This window comes from Mesoplodon mirus (assembly GCF_964341445.2).
Source record: "Mesoplodon mirus genome assembly, chromosome: 5".
NCBI classification, from domain to species: domain Eukaryota; kingdom Metazoa; phylum Chordata; class Mammalia; order Artiodactyla; family Ziphiidae; genus Mesoplodon; species Mesoplodon mirus.
Genome location: NC_138980.1, coordinates 31,142,396 through 31,160,119, shown reverse-complemented (window position 1 = coordinate 31,160,119; position 17,724 = coordinate 31,142,396). Strand labels below are relative to the sequence as shown.

At 39.5% G+C, this 17,724-nt stretch overlaps 1 protein-coding gene across 5 annotated transcripts in view; it reads left to right on the top strand.

Moving 5' to 3' along the window:
• Positions 1-17,724, top strand: part of NSD1 (nuclear receptor binding SET domain protein 1) — a 127,151-nt gene that overhangs the window by 82,608 nt on the left and 26,819 nt on the right. For all 5 annotated transcript variants that reach the window (XM_082622697.1, XM_082622698.1, XM_082622695.1 and 2 more), the window contains 5 exons: positions 1,659-1,777; positions 2,717-2,860; positions 5,494-5,617; positions 12,775-12,975; positions 15,119-15,298. In XM_082622697.1, coding sequence (XP_082478823.1) covers positions 1,659-1,777; positions 2,717-2,860; positions 5,494-5,617; positions 12,775-12,975; positions 15,119-15,298 — 768 coding nt within the window. The remainder of the gene's footprint in view (positions 1-1,658; positions 1,778-2,716; positions 2,861-5,493; positions 5,618-12,774; positions 12,976-15,118; positions 15,299-17,724) is intronic.

The window sequence follows — 17,724 nt, the reverse complement described above, 5'->3', positions numbered from 1 at the left end:
ATTCTTTCTATCCCTTTGATCATTTTGTCTACCCATGCCATTTATTGATTGGTGTCATTCCTGAAATATTAGCTTAGATTTGAGCACGCTGCATCAGATATGATCTATCAGCAAAGGGTATTATGGGGAGATTATATTTTATGTGGTCTTAAATGTACACTTCTTTGAATGTGATCTGTGATTATTAAGTTTTTTAGCAAGTAAATTAAGCAATATGTTATTTTAACCCTGTATGTAGTTATAATATAGGTTGATCAACTTGTTTGCTTGATTTAAAAAAAAAAAACTGCTTTCAAAATAGTATCAGCTCTTTCCCTATACATTTGTACTTTAGTTTTCTGTAAAACCTACAACCTGCACTTTATCCTCTGTAAATTTCATCTAAATGTGTCAACTTGTGAGAATTTTGAAGCTTTATTCTGCCACCATATTAACTCTTCCCTTTTAGTCTTAGGCTGTCAGCAGCTTTGATAGCAGAGCTTCTCCATCTCGATCAGGCAGATCAAGAAGAGAGCCCTAAAGCAGTCTTCCAAAGTATTTGATACCTAGCTTAAATATCCTGGAACATTTTACAAAATATCTCTTTAAAGATTCCTCTTAATGTTTCTATAACAAAGAGTTGAAATATGTATAATAAAAAATGAGTGAGAGACTAAATTCCATTTTCTAAATATGTCAAGATTAGGCATTCATATTCAAGGTTATAGTACCGCTGCATGAATATCCTTTTTTTTTTTAATTAAAAAAACCCGTTTATTTGTTTATTTATTTTTGGCTGTGTTGGGTCTTCGTTGCTGCGCACGGGCTTTCTCTAGTTGTGGTGAGCGGGGGCTGTTCTTCCTTGTGGTGCGCAGGCTTCTCATCGCGGTGGCTTCTCTTGTTGCGGAGCATGGGCTCTAGGTGCATGGGTTCAGTAGTTGTGGCACATGGGCTCGGTAGTTGTGGCTCACAGGCTCAGTAGTTGTGGCTCACGGGCTCTAGGGCACAGGCTCAGTAGTTGTGGTGCGTGAGCTTAGTTGCTCCGCAGCATGTGGGATCTTCCTGGACCAGGGCTCGAACCCGTGTCCCCTGCATTTGCAGGCAGATTCTTAAAATACTGCGCCACCAGGCAAGTCCTTGCATGAATGTCCTTTTGGCCAATACATGTATTGGTTGGGGGAGGGAGGTATTTTTCTCTCCTCCTGTAAGTCAGATCTTATGTATTTCATGTTTTTGTCTTAATCCTTAAATCACAGAGTGATATAATTTATTGTCTTTAATCTTGGAGGCCAGGTTTTAGTATCTTTTCCTGACTACTAAATGCATTTCCTCCCCATTTGTAGGATATTAAAGTCCTTTGTGGAACTAGAAAGTCTTTCATTTCAGTCATATAGAATGAAATTGCTTTAATAACCTGTATGTTTACTATTTAATCCATATGAGGCAGAATTTATATATATGTAACCATTTCCCCAACTAGTTATATACTAATGGGTAAGTCTTTTTTTTTTCCTCTGCCCTTGTTTTCCTCATCTACAAAGTTGGGGAATTAAAATTAAAATTAAGGTTGGTGCTTACCCTAACATTCCATAATTCTGTGAGGTCCCTTTAGTTGAGGATAGGAGTTCTTGGACATGCATGTGATCAGCCAGCAGGTAACACCTGTTTTCCTGTCCTAGGCACCACCAAGCTGTTTGATAAACCAAGGAAGCGAAAACGACAGAGACATGCTACAGCCAAGGTGCACTGTAAAAAAGTGAAAAATGACAACTCATCAAAAGAAACTCCAAGCTCCGAGGTATTATGCAGTTCTTCATCTTTTGACCTTCCAAAGTGAAGCTGCTTTTCACAGTAGAGGCCACATCCCTTTCCCCTTTGAGTTTACCTAAAAATAGTATTCTGTTGAAACAGCTAGTAGTGACAAGGAATCCTGGAGAAAAAGATGAATCTGATTCTAGTAGAAATAAGTCAAAGCACTATGGCAGCTGTGGGTGTGACCTTTTTAAAAGATCACACCCCATGCTCTAGGTGTCAGATGAAATACATAACTGTTTCATCATGAAGTAAACTTGTTCTAAAACCAGAGAGCACAATATCAAGTAACTATATAATCCAGAAGAACTTGGTATTGCCCTTTAAAAGTTGAGACTGCAGTTAGGGGAAAAACTCATTTGCTTATTTATTGAGACCACCAACTGCTTAATTTTAGAGTAATGTTTGTAAACAGCGACTTTTAGGAAACAGAGCTTTAAAGCCATTTTCTTGAAGAGCGTCAGTGCAGCCATTGATGCTATCCCTAGCTTTCCAACTCAGGTTAAAAGAGAATTAGAACAAGTCAGGTCAGCATCACATATTATGATACAGAGTGTTTCTTTCCAGGACAATTTGAATAGAATGCCCAAGGGGGGCATTATTTAGGAAACACTGATCTTGGAAGGACAAATAAGTAATCAAATAAACTTAAGAATGTTTTCTCTCCCTTAGTGAAACCTTAAAATGGAACAGCTCAAAAAGTTCCAGTGGAACAGCCTCAGAGCAGTTAGTGGCAGGGCATGAGGCGCCCACTACCCGCCCAATCACAGCAGGGTTAGAACTAACATTGCATGCAGTCCGCCCACGTGATTGGCTGAACATCTGTAAGTGCTTAATGGCTAGACAAATAGCAGCCCAGAGGGAGGGGGTCAGATGGAGGAGACATCAATAATATAGATGTGGGGCATTATTTTTTCTCTGCAAGGGAGAACTGATGACACACAGGACAGCTGCAAGCCCCAAGGAGACCATTGAGGAGGGTGTAGAAAATGACCACGGAATGCCTGTATCTAAAAAACTGCAGGGTGAACGAGGAGGAGGAGCTGCACTCAAGGAGAATGTTTGTCAGGTAGAGAATGTTTGTCCACTTGCATTTGAATTGCATGCTTATCTTTTAAGAGAAGTCCTCTCCCTTCTCTTGATGACCTAGTCATGGTTAGAGTAAAAATTCTCTTGGATGATTCCAGTGGAATCACTTACTTTAAGGATTTAACTCTTCTCTCTTCCCACAAAAAAAGAAGAGAAATGTTTAGTGTTGCCCCTGGGTAGGTGCCCTGAAGTAGGTCTGAGATGGAAGGGATGAATCTGTGGTTGCTCAGCCAAAGATAATTTTCCTGCACCTCTCATGGTGTGAAAATGTTTGGGTTTCTAAGGAATTTTTCGAGGAGAATTTTCACATAGATTGTTGGTGTGTGTGTGTGTTTTGTTTGTTTTCGTTGTTTTTGTTTTTCTGCTTTAAAGTACTGACTTTAGAGAACCTACCACCTGTATTTTTCTATTTATTTAATAAACACTTAGTGTTTTTTACTATGTGTCAAGTGTTTTTCCAATCACTTTGTAAATATTACATCATTTAGTTATCATAACAATCTCATAAGATAGAGGATCATTATTATCCTCGTTTTATAGATAAGAAAATTGAGGTGCAGGGAGGTTAAATAGCTTGCTTGTAGTCACTCAGTGAAGCCAGGATTCAAACCCAGGCGATCTGGGTTTTGAGTCTTAACCCCTATGTTGCCTTGCTTCTCTGTGAAATGTGTCTCCACTCTAATGTCAAATGCCTTTATCTTACTTGGGAGTAGAGTCAATTAAATGGATGCATTGGTTATGTTCTCTTTTCATGGTCTTGATTTAACCTTGTAAATACTTAGAAACTGGCATATAAAAAGTTGAAAATATTAGGTTTTTTTTTTTCTAATTGAAACTGCTAAAAAATAAAATTTCCCTAGGCCTAGAATATTCTTATGGCCAGTATAATTTCAACTCAGTTTCTTTGTCTATTCATTTCACTGCTATATAAAGAAGGTTGATTATATTCAGACCTGCTCCCAAGCAGTGTTACTCCTCAGAGACTGTTAAGCCCACAAAGATTGTCATATAAGAAGGTATTGTAACCCATGGTCCTGGTTTGTTTGGATCAGTCTTTGTTTAAATCTGTTGTGCTTGTATAATTTATTAATAGCACCTCCTTTCATGCTCAGGTGTCCTAGTTTGAAGGATGAATTACATGGTCATCCCAATTAAAGGGTTAGTCTGTAACATTTGGTTAATTTGAAAAATTTATTCCTCAGTACATACTGTAATTGAAGTTTTCCTGTTTAAGTGATGAAGGCGAATTTGTTTATTGTGCAGGAAAGCTGATGTTGCTGGCACGCTGAATATACAAAACAAAACATGTAACATTTATGGCATTTGTCAGTTTTTGGTCATGAATAGTAGATCATGGGAGAGCCAAACATGAAAGACTAGCTCAGAATCCCTTGGGGTCCCCTCTTAATCCCTGGCTGCCTCTGGCCTTTTATTCCCAAAGCCCTCCTACTCGTTTGCTTATTTAAGCTTTGATGTTAAGTGGCCAAGACCTGTTCTGTTTCTTTGGGTTCTTGAGGATATTAGACTTGCCTGGCCATCTTTCCCCCTTTCTTGTCTTACAGAATAAGTATAAGAGTTATTTTCATTTTTATCATTTTTCTGCTAATCACTATGAGGAAACAAGCCAGGATATTAGAGGGGTGAAAAGTAACAAATGTTGGGAATGTGCAGAATTTTCATAAATCATACAATGTTTTCAAAAGCAACAGATCCCGATCTTTATTTCCTAAGGCTGTATCATCATTGACACCCTGTTTTAGTGAGATTGTCTCAGAAAGGTGATCTCTCTGATTTTAATATGGTTCTAGGTGTATCTCAGGGATTGTTCACATCTTAATCAGGGCCCTTCTGGACTGTTATGACCCAAGTCCCAGCTGGCCAGTATCTCTTGCTTGAACCATTGCAGTAACCTGTTTGATTATCTCTGTTTCTCCTCTCACCTTTTTACTCTTGAAATTTTTCATGTAGCAGTCATAGGGATCTGTTTTTAGATGAATACCTGATTTCAGCCTTCCTTTGGTACAGCGCTCATTATAATGGCACACCTTTGCAATTAGAATAAAATCTGAAACTCTGTACCGTAATCTGTAAGGCCACACAGTCGGGCCCTTGCTTGCCTTTTTCTTACTTCATTTCTACCACTTCTAACTTTTGTTCACTTTTGTCCAATGACACTGGCTTTCATTGTGATTCATAGGAATGCCATGATTTTTCCTGTGTGGGGGCTTTCTGTACTTTCTGCCTTCTTGGTCCCTTCTTCAGATCATGCGGCTGCCCTGTCATTCCGAGCCCGGTCTGAGAAGTCCTTCCTAATCACCCAAAATCCACAGTTGTTGTTTGAGTGCTCTCCCAGCTGCTTACATTGTCTGACATCTTTTGTTTGTTTAATCATTTACTTATATCTTTGTATCCTTAGAATATAAGAATTATGGGAGCCAGGGACCTGTGGTACCTGGCATAGAGGAGGTAATCATTAAATACTAGCTGAATGAATGGTGGGATTTTTTGTTTCTGGCAAAGCTGCGTCTTAACTTTTGCTTTAATGAAGACCTTCTGCTTGGGATTTTTAAAGATCTTTTTCTATAGACAGATCTGTTTTCTTTCTCTTAACAGAACTGTGAGAAACTGGGTGAGCTGCTATTATGTGAGGCTCAGTGCTGTGGGGCTTTCCACCTGGAGTGCCTTGGATTAACTGAAATGCCCAGAGGAAAATTTATCTGCAATGAATGTCGCACAGGTAAAGTAGTTAGAGAAAGGTCTTCTTCCAAGGAAGGTTTGAGTTTCAAGTTTTTTAGGAAAAAATCATTTATTGGAGACACTTTTTATGTGGCAATACTGGGCTAATTCCTACAGACATAGAGATAGGTGCTCTGTGGTCTTTGCCTTCAAAAAAACTCCAGTGAATAATGAATGTATAGTATAATACAGTGCAAAAAGTGTTGTTGTGAATGTTAAAGTGCTGTGTGAATGAAGATGCACCAGTGCTACAGAGGAAGATATCTGAGTTTGGTTTTAAGAGAGAAATAGAAATTGGTGTGTGGAGGGGAAGGATAGAAGGTCCAATAAAGTACGTATGAAATATTTGGGGAACAGGAAGCATATAGGTCAGTATGTTTGGAGTTTAAGATATTTTAAGATATTTTAGGGAAGAGGTGAGGCATAGGTAGTGATGAGGAGGACTTCTGGGTTACTGATGATATTTTATGTTTCTTGATCTGAGTGGTGATCAAGAAATGTGTTCACTTCATGATTATTTGTGAACTTAGAATGTGTGCACTTTTCTGTGTATATTATACATCAGTAAAACTGCTTAGCAAAAAAAAAGAGAGCTATTTTGTGAGAGTTACAATATACGGATTGGGTCAGAAACTAGGAATGGTCAGATGAGACCAGCCTGTGAAGCACCTTACAGCTGTGCTAAGGAGATTGCTCTTTTTTCAGTGTTATGAATGGATGTTACGGTATGAAAGTAGTAAAGAAATCAGGGTTGACAGTAAAGATTTTATGCTCGTTAAGTCATTAAAACCGTAGGTGTGCATGATGCTGCCCAAAGAAAAAGCGTCTGTAGAGTGAGAAGAGGGCTAATGACACTACTGGGGGATACCCACTTAAAAGGGGCTACTGGAAGGTGAGGAGGAGCTACTCAAGAAAGAATGTCTGTGAAGCCATGGGAATGGGGTGTCATCAGCAGAGGCAGATGGGGCAAACAGACCAAGGAGGTTCTAGAATGAAAAGGGGATCTATTGTATTTGGCAGTGAGAGAGTGCCTTACTAAACCAAACTGAAAGATGAATGGGTAGCAGTATACACTATTTCTTACAGAAGCTTGACTTCAGTGGAAAAGGGAGCAGTAGCTGAAGGGAGGATGTTAGAGGGTCAGGAGGAAGAACATCTTGAGTAGGATGAAGGTTAAGAATTGTGTAGGGAAATAAATTTCTGTAACAGGAAGGGGAATAATTGGAGTACAGTCACAGAGACAGGAGAGGATAAACTTGAAGAGATAAAAAGATTAAAAGGGAATGTACCATGTAATTGTGAGGGAGATGAGCACGGAAGTTTTTCCTTGGCTTGGTGAGAATGGTGGGAAAAAAATTTTTATAACCTGAAGGGAAGAGTGTAGGCTTAGACTAGCCCCTGTGGGAAATAAGAGGTGAAATTAACTTGTGTCTGTAAATAGATGACCATGTCAGATTGAGTTATTTCATCTTTCTGCTACCACTTTCAGCAGTGTAGGAACAAAAGCTGGAAGACAAGATAGTTGTGGGGTTATTTTGCCTTCTACACACGTTGGGCTTTTGATCATTATGTGCCATACGGTGTCCCGGCCCTGTAAATAAAATTTAGAAACAAATTTTAGATATGTGCATATCTCTATTGCCCTAATTTTCTTAGAAGGATCTTCTTCTTCTTCTTTTTTTAAATTTTTTTAACTTCTTATTTTATATTTGAGTATAGTTGATTAACAATGTTGTGTTATATCAGTTGTACAGCAAAGTGATTCAGTTATACATATACATGTATCTATTCTTTTTCAAATTTTAAATATAGCAGTGAGTACAGTGTCAATCCCAAGCTCCCTAACTATCCCTCCCCCCAACTCTTCCCTCCTGGTAACCATAAGTTCCTTCTCTAAGTCTGTGAGTCTGTTTCTGTTTTATAAATAAGTTGATTTGTATCATTTTTTTTAGATTCCGCATATAAGCGATATCATATGATATTTGTCTTTCTCTGTCTGACTGACTTCACTCAGTATGACGATTTCTAGGTCCATCCATGTTGCTGCAAATGGCATTATTCATTCTTTTTGTGGCTGAGTAATATTCCGTTGTATACAGGTACCACATCTTCTTTGTCCATTCTGCCGTCCAGTTGAGGGACACTTAGGGTGCTTCCATGTCTTGGCTACCACTGCTAGTGCCGCAGTGAAGATTGGGGTGTATGTATACTTTCAGACCATGTTTTCTCCAGGTATATGCCCAGGAGTGGGATTGCAGGATGATACGGTGGTTCTAGTTTTAGTTTTTGAGGAACCTTCGTATTGTTCTCCATAGTGGCTGTACCAATTCACATTCCCACCAACAGTGTAGGAGGGTTCCCTTCTCTCCACACCCTCTCCAGCATTTATTGTTTCTGGATTTTTTGATGATAACCATTTAGAGAGATCTTCTTGCCTTTTGTACCAGTGATCCAGTTTTGCTAGTCTCATCTTTATTTTTTTTATTATTTTTTATTTTTTTGCGGTACGCGGGCCTCTCACTGTTGTGGCCTCTCCCATTGCGGAGCACAGGCTCTGGACGCGCAGGCTCAGCGGCCATGGCTCACGGGCCGAGCCGCTCCACAGCATGTGGGATCTTCCCAGACCGGGGCACGAACCCGCGTCCCCTGCATCGGCAGGCGGACTCTCAACCACTGCGCCACCAGGGAAGCCCTCATCTTTATTATGATGTGGTATTCTCTGAACCAGGCTAATCTAAGGCAGAACTACTTTTAAAAAAAATCAACTTAATTGAAGTGTAATTTGCTTACTATAAATGTACCCCTTTTAATGTATGTTTTGATAGGTTTCGATAAAATGTATACACCCACACCAGGAAGTTCCTTTGTGATCAGACCCAGTCAGTCTTTTTTGCACCTCACCCCTTCACCCCCATCATGAATTTCAGGTTAAACAGTGATCTGCTTTCTGTTCAGAGCACATTAGATTTACCTTTTTTTTAGAGTTTGTGTCTGGCTCAGCATAATGTTTTTGAGACTCATCTGTGTTGATGTGTGTATCAGTAATTCATTTTCTTTCTTAAAACAGCTTTATTGAGGTGTAATTGATGTACAGTAAACTACACAAAGTGTACACTTTGATGACGTTTTGGTGTGTGTTTGTGTACATACACCTTTGAAACCATCACTCAGCATAGTTACTTTGAGATTAAACAACATTGTTACAGGTATTGAGAATTCATTCTTTTTATTGCCAAGTGGTATTCCATTGTATGGATATAAAAGTTTGTTTATCCACTCATCTATTGATGTACATTTGGATAGTTCTCAGGTTCGGCTATTATAAATAAAGCACTGTGTATCTGTTGTACGGATACACTTTCTTTTCTGTTGTGTAAATATCTAACAGCAGAATGGCTGCATATGGTAGGCTTAACTTTTTAAGGAACATCCAAAGTGTTTGTACCATTTTATATTCCCATCAGTAGTGTGTGAGAGTTTTAATTCTGCCACATCTTCATCAACATTCGGTATTGTCAGTCTTTTTAATTTTAGCCATTCTGACAGATGTGTAGTGGTATTTTATTGTGGTTTTAATGTTCATTTCACTAATGATGAATGATGTTGCACATCTTTTTATGTGCTTATTTTTCTGTCTTCTTTGAGGAAGAGTGTTCAAAATTTTTTTTTAATTTGGGTTTTTTTCCCCCTATAAATTTATTTATTTATTCATGGCTGTGTTGGGTCTTCGTTGCTGTGCGTGGGCTTTCTCTAGTTGGTGAGCGGGGGCTACTCACTCTTCATTGCAGTGTGCGGGCTTCTCATTGTGGTGTTTTCTCTTGTGGAGCGCAAGCTCTAGGCGCGCTGGCTTCAGTAGTTGTGGCTTGTGGGCTCTATAGTGCAGGCTCAGTAGTTTTGGTGCATGGGCTTCGTTGCTCCGTGGCATGTGGGATCTTCCCGGGCCAGTGCTGGAACCCGTGTCCCCTGCATTGGCAGGCGCCTTCTTAACCACTGCACCACCAGGGAAGTCCTGGGTTGTTTTCTTACTGTTGAGTTTTAAGAGTTCTTTATATGTATTCTGGCTACAAGTCCTTTATCAGATATATACTTTCCAAATTATTCTCCCAATCTGTGACTTGTTTTCTAATTTTCTTAATGGTATCTTTTGAAGAGCAGAAGTTTTTAATTTTTTTTTTTAGGAGTTTATTAATTATTTATTTTTGCTGTGTTGGGTCTTCGTTTCTGTGCAAGGGCTTTCTCTAGTTGTGGCAAGCGGGGGCCACTCTTCATCGCGGTGCGCGGGCCTCTCACTATCGCCGCCTCTCTTGTTGTGGAGCGCAGGCTCCAGACACGCAGGCTCAGTAGTTGAGGCTCATGGGCCTAGTTGCTCTGCAGCATGTGGGATCCTCCCAGACCAGGGCTCGAACCCGTGTCTCCTGCATTAGCAGGCAGATTCTCAACCACTGTGCCACCAGGGAAGCCCCAGAAGTTTTTTATTTTGATGAAGTCTAGTTTATCAAATTTTTTTAATGGACTTTGGTTAAGAAATCTTGCTTAACCCAATGTCACGAGGATTTTGTTTTCTTCTGAAAATTTTTTAATTTTAGGTTTCACATTTAGGTCTGTGATCTATATTGAATTAAGTTTTATATGTTATGTGAGGTAAAGAGAGGTTATTATTTTTGAGGGTAGAAAATTTTACCCTAGTTTTAGTAAAGATGTATAGACTAAGAATAAAGGAGTCGTTTACTATTTCTTCTGGGTCACCCCGTTTTCCTATAGTAGGATGATCACACCATAATTTAGGCTACTCCAGTTAAGTATTGGCTGCCAGTTATTCAGTATCAGGCAGTAGATTGCTTCTTTTCAAATACTTATTTTAAATTTTTTTCTAAAATTATTAGTTGGTGATCTCACTGTTTATAAAGATGAGGTGGATTATTTTACTGTGTTCCTATTTCCAGCAGGTGCCAAAGGCAGGATTCGTGTTCAGGTCTGTCTGTCTCTCAAGCCTGGGCTATTTCCCTTACATTGTTTTGCTTCCCAGCTAGAGGTAGAATTTTTTTTTTCTCTTAAACTTTTTATTACAGAAATCCTCAGACATATACAGAAGTAGAGAGAACAGTATAAAGAATCTCAACATATTCATCACTTAGCTTCAGTAGTTATCAACTTCTTGCCTCACTTTACTCATATAGTCCAAAATATATGTAACTAGCATATTTTTTTAACACTTTAAAAATATATATCCATTGTATACAGTGATTCCTATGTGTCATCAACTACCCAGTCCCACTTTCAAATTTTCCCACTTTGTCTCAAAATATATTGTTTTATAGTGTTTTGAATCAAGATCCAAATAATGTCCCTGTATTGTATTTTTTAATAAAAAAATTCATCTCTTAAACTTCTCTTAATCTACAACAGTACTATTCCCCTCACCCAATTATTTTTGTTTTTTACAACAAAAATATGTTTTATTTAACCCAATATATTCAAAATATGTCAGCATATAATTAATGTGAAAATGACTGAAATTTTTTACATTCTTTTTTATGTGCTAGATTTTCAAACTCCAACGTGTATTGACGCTGACTATACATCTCAATTTAGACTAGTGCCATTTTAAGTGCTCAGTATCCAAATGTGGTTTCCCTACTGGGCCTGTGCTAAATCAAACCTGACTTGTCACCCCTACATAACAAACCTCATTGCTGGATCCCAATAACTGCACATATTTGAGGGACCCCTCACCCAATTTTTTTTTTTTTTTTTTTTTTGTGGTACACGGGCCTCTCACTGTTGTGGCTTCTCCCGTTGCGGAGCACAGGCTCCGGATGTGCAGGCTCAGCGGCCATGGCTCACAGGCCCAGCCGCTCCACGGCATGCGGGATCCTCCCGGACCGGGGCACGAACCCGTGTCCCCTGCATTGGCAGGCTGACTTTCAACCACTGCGCCACCAGGGAAGCCCCCCTCACCCAATTTTTTAATGTTCTTTATTTCTTGAGACAATGGTCATTTGTCTGCCAAGTTTTCTACATTCTAAATTTGGCTGATTGCATCCTTGAGGTGTCCCTTTAACTTGTTCCTCTGTCCTCCGTATTTCCTGGAAACTTGTAGTTAGATCTAGAGGCTGGATCAGGTCAAGTCAATTTTCCTTTGGCAAGAATACTTTGTGGGGGATGTGTACTTCCTATAGCATCACATCAGCAAGCATGTATTAAATTTCCCCCTTAATAGTGATATTAAGATTGTTCAGTAGGTTCGTGTTGTCATCCTGATCAGTCTATTATAATGTTCTTCACTATGATATTATGATTTTTAATAAATATGTATTTGGTCTTTGTCCAGTTTCTGGCACAGAGCTCCTGAAACCCTTGAAATTTCCTAAGTGATGAGGGCTATAAAGATGTATGTCTTTTTTTTATGTTAATGAGAGATGACTTTTGGAACTAGCTAAGGATGGGAGCTGGTTGCCAGGAGAACCAACCATGTGATTACAGGGTTCCATCTCCCCCTGACCTTTTTGGAGGGGAGAGTGCTGGAGGTTGGATTAGTCCTCAATTGCCAGTGTTTTAATCAATCATGCCTATGTAATGTGGCCTCCATTAAAACCCAAAAGGATGGGGTTTGGAGAGCATCTGGGTTGGTGAACACATGGAGATTAGGGGAGAGTGTCGTGCTTGGAGAGGCGCTGGAAGCTCTGAGCCCTTTCCCCATGCCTTACTCTATGCATTTCTTTTAACTAGCTGTTCCTGAACTACATCATTTTTTAGTAAACTGATGATCTAGTAAGTAAAGTGTTTCTCTGAGTTCTGTGACCCACTCTTGCAAGTTAATTGAACCCAACCTCTGATTTATAGCCAGTTGGTCAGAAGTACAGATGACAGCCTTGACTTAGAACTGGTAAGGGTTGGGGTGGGAGGCAGTCTTGTAGGACTGAACCCTTACTTAATCTGTGGGATCTGATATTATCTCCAAGTAGATAGTGTCAGAATTGAGTTGAATTGTAGGATACCAGCTGGTATCAGAGAATTGCTTTGTGGTGTGGGCACCCTCCACCCCCACCCCATGTTGGAATTTGGTGCAGAATTGTGTACTCACTAACTTTTCACCTAATGGTTTAGCATTGAGTGAATTCTTGAGTTAGTATTAATTTGTTTCTTCCTGTTTCCTAGGAATACATACCTGTTTTGTATGCAAGCAGAGTGGGGAAGATGTTAAAAGGTGCCTTCTGCCCTTATGTGGAAAGTTTTACCATGAAGAGTGTGTCCAGAAATATCCACCCACTGTCCTGCAGAACAAGGGCTTCCGGTGTTCCCTCCACATATGTATAACCTGCCATGCTGCTAATCCAGCCAGTGTTTCTGCATCTAAAGGTATGGGTTTCTTGTGTAGACCAATCTAATTGTAGAACCTTGGTCTCATTGGCAATGGATGTTTCAGATGCTATCTGGCATATCTCTTCATAAGCCTCTAGCTTTTGTCAGAGTACCAGCATTTTATGTGAGAGATAAGAGAGTAATGGACAAATATAGCAGTCACCACATTTTTATATGTGCTTTATGGAACCCCCGGCATTATGTGGTAGTTTTAAATATTTGGAATTCATGTGACATTTAGTTTGAAAAGGTGTTCTGCTGGACATCTTGTTTTGTTTTGTTCTGTTCTGCGCCGCGCCATGTGGCTTGTGGGATCTTAGTTCTCCAAACAGGGATTGAACCCGCACCCTCTGCAGTGAAAGCACAGCATCCTAACCACTGGACCGCCAGGGACTTTGCTCTGCTGGATGTCTTCCTTCATCAGAATAAAGTGTATTCTTCTTCTGTGGGCCTTTATATGTATGGTTATCAGATGTGATATCATTCAGACATGCATATAGGGCAGAAATGAGGGTTTTGTTTTGTGCTGATTTGTTTTATTTTTTAAGATGGAAATTCCTATCCAGAAAATTTTTTCCTGCTTCATGGTTAGCTTGAGAGCTGAGGTTTCCAAAACTGTTACGTGGGTGCAGATAAACTCAAGTTTCTAAATCCATTCCCAGTGGGAAAACAATCATTTCTTTCTTTTTCTTTAAATAAATTTATTGATTTTATTGATTTTTTTTTTTTTTTTTTTGGCTGTGTTGGGTCTTCGTTGCTGCGTTCAGGCTTTCTCTAGTTGCGAGCGGGGGCTACTCTTCCTTGCGGTGCGCAGGCTTCTCATTGCAGTGGCTCCTCTTGTGGAACACGGGGTGTAGGCGCGTGGGCTAAGTAGTTGTGGCTCACGGGCTCTCGAGTGCAGGCTCAGTAGTTGCACGCAGGGCCTTAGTTGCTCCGCAGCATGTGGGATCTTCCCGGGCCAGGGCTCGAACCCGTGTCCCCTGCATTGGCAGGCGGATTCTATCTATCTGTCTATCTATCTGTTTCTGAGTTGGGTCTTTGTTGCTGTGTGTGGGCTTTCTCTAGTTGGGGCGAGCAGGCGCTGCTCTTCATTGTGGTGCGTGGGCTTCTCATTACGGTGACTTCTCTCACTGCGGAGCACAGGCTCTAGGCGCACACAGGCTTCAGTAGTTGTGGCACGCAGGCTCAGTAGTTGTGGCACGTGGGCTCTAGAGCTCAGTAGTTGTGGCTCACGGGCTTAGTTGCTCTGCGGCAAGGGGGGTCTTCCCGGACCAAGGCTTGACCTCGTGTCCCCTGCATTGGCAGGCGGATTCCTAACCACTGCGCCACCAGGGAAGCCCCAGTCATTTCTTTCTGCTCAGTCCTAGTGGGTCTCTTACTGATTTCTCTGAAAGCCAAATATTGTATCTCTACTATCAAATGCTTGTATGCCCAAAGAGCCCACTTCTCCCAAAGGAGATTGGGCAGGAAAAATGTGGCAGTGTTGACTTTTCTTTTAATCAGACTGGTGATATCTTCTGTAAGATGATTTCCTGGCACCATAGATCTTGTCAGTCTTAAGTACAGTAACATGCTTGATCAAAATTGCAGCTTAACCATCAGCTGCCTTCTCCTTTTCAGTTGCTATCATAGGTAGCACTGGGGTGGTTTGGTAGTGGTTCTTAGTTGGTAAAGTATGTTAGAGGATATATCTCATGGGGGGGTGGAGGTAGAGAGGTTCATTCATTCACCTAAAAGGCTTTAAGAATCACAGAGTACCAGCCAAGGAAAGCAAGCATTAGTGTTTCTCCCATCTGGTCTTTAAATGTGATTGTATACACACACCAACCCCCATCCCCACCCCCACCGTTTCGTCTGCAGCTGATTCCATTTTCCAGTCAGGACAGTGGTTTAAATAGGGCTTATTCTTGTTGAGGTAGACTCACTGTTGTGGGATCGGGCTCCTTAAGGCCATTTATCATATAGTTCCCATCTGAGCTTTTCTTAGGGAATTGGGTGTTTAAGGTCTCTTGATCTCGTAGTGCTTCCATTTGTTTGTGGGATTTTCCCACTGCTAGCAAATAAACTTGAATAACTCACATCGTTTTTATGTTTAATCCCTTTTTCTTTTGTCTCTCCCTGGTTTTTCTCTTATTTTTAGGTCGACTGATGCGCTGTGTCCGCTGCCCAGTGGCATACCATGCCAATGACTTTTGCCTGGCTGCTGGGTCAAAGATCCTTGCATCCAATAGCATCATCTGCCCTAATCACTTTACCCCCAGACGTGGCTGCCGAAATCATGAGCATGTTAATGTTAGCTGGTGTTTTGTATGCTCAGAAGGTAAGACATGACTTCTTGATGTATAAATAGTCCAAAAAGAGATGAATGCAGTATTTTAATTGAAACAAAAGTATAGTTTTCTTCACATTGCCATTAGAGGAAATACTGGGAAGTGATGTCCTTAATTATTGATAACATAACAGTACAGTGGTTTTGTTCCCCAATAGAGAGGATTTTATTTTTGTTATTTTGAATAATGACTTAATTTTAACAAAATGATAAACAATTGAAGCAATTTAAAGAAAAGAGAAAGGAAACAAAATTGTTTTTAGAAAATGGGGGAATGTGGTCAAATGGTACAAACTTCCAGTTATAAGATGAATAAATTTGGGGGATGTAATACACAGCATGATGACTGTAGTTAACAATACTGTATTGTATATTTGAAAGTTGCTGTGAGAGTCGATCTTCTAAGTCCTCTCTCTCTCTCTCTCTCTCTCTCTCTCACACACACACACACACACACACACACACCTTAAAATTGTAACTATGTGAGTTGTTGAATATGTTACCTAATCTTATTGTGGTGATTACTTCACAGTATATACACATATCAAGTACATATATATTGTACACTTTAAGTTTATACAATATTATACATTAATTATATCTCAATAAAGCTGGGGGAAAAAGTAAAAAATAAACTGGAGGTAAAAAAATAAAATAAGAAAGAAATTTTAAAAACCCTAAATAACCCCAAGTCCTACATCAGAAAAAACCATTGCTTAATATTAAGTGATAATACTCCGGACATATGTGCATATAAGCAGATAGAAGGGGTAGATATCTGGATAGGAACAAGTCTAGAAGATGCTGTTATCAGGTAATTGTGTGTGGTTTTTCTAAAATCAATCTTATATTAGTTTAAAGGGAATAAACAAGGTGAAAGTAAAAGAACTTATGAACTTCTGTTAAATATTTCCTCACTGTAAGGGATAATAGTTCCTACAAGGTCTTCAGTGGAGGACAAATAAATTTTATGTCTTCATCTGTATCTCCCCCCTCTCCAACCCCTACTTAAAACATACTTCTCCTAATTTAGAGCATAGTCAATATTATCCTTCTTAAACATTTTCTTTCCTTTCCATTCCTCACAGCCTGATTTTTGCTATTTTGTTAAGTGGAGGATTTAGTACTCCACCAGTCTATTTACTGTGGTGCTTGTAGTTCTGAATTCCTTATTTAAATTTTTCTCTTGGTTGGCTGAACGTCTGAGAAACACCCACAGGTCCTACATTTCTCTGCTTGAGACTGTTCTTCATTTGCCTCTGTTCTAGAAGCACACATTGGGTTACTATAAGATTTTAGACTGCTTGTTCTTTTTCCAAAACTTTTGTGGACATTGCTCCCCTGTTTTCTAGTTGTTGAGGGTGGCACCAGTTCTCTTATACAGTTTTTTCATTTCCTTTTCAATTGACTAAATTTTGTTGATTAGTAATTTGGGGGAAACACTTTCCTTAACTTTTCTGTTTTTTAAGATCTACTTATTGGTGATGCAATTTCACGAAAATTTGGCTGGTTATGAACATTCTGAAGGACTAATTTTAAAAGAGTCGACATGTGTAATTGAATTAGCATCCCTTTTGAGAATTTGGGATATACTAAGTAGTGCTAAAGCCATAAAAGAAGCTTTATGACTCCTTTATATGATTGAAAATGGTCAATCGGGACTTCTTTGTTGTTGTAGCTATTGTTGCTCTTAAGATTTATGCGACATGACTAGAGTTTGCATCAGGACATAGTTGTAACCCTCAAACTATGATGCTAATATAGAATAAATGAAATAGAGTATTAAGTGCAATCGTGTGGGTGGAATTTTGATGTAGTTAGGGATGTTTAGGGACGTTTTATGCTGTTTTTGGTTTTAGATATGTTAGCTTTGTGATTCTCCTGAATCATACATTCTGTTTTGCTTTTATAATATCTGTTCCTTATAAAACTGGTGAACACTGCTGCCTGTTTATCATTATACCACCTGTCTTTTGTTTAGAAGAAAGTTAAAGACAATTTTGATATTTAATAGCATTTAAATACAACATCTATAATTCTGCTCTTAGAATGAAAATAGACGTCTGGGAGGCTGAAATGTAGGCTCTAAAAATTTTACATGTTTTGTGAAGATGGGGAGATGAAACAGTTTCAGCATTAGACTGTTTTTCATTCCATAGTGGAATGAGATGTTTTCAGAGTAGAGGTTCCTTTGTGTTGGCAGTCCTAATTTGTGGCATAATAATGGATACTCATAATGAAAACTTAGTCCCCAAGAAAACTAGGTAGCTGCAGCAGTGGCTCTCAGAATGTGTTCCATGAATCTTTGGGAAGTGGAGAAGATCCAGAGACCCTTTGAGGAGCCTCCATGAGATCATAACTCTTTTCATAATAATACCAAGATGTTACTTGCCTTTTTTCTTTGTTGACATTTGCAC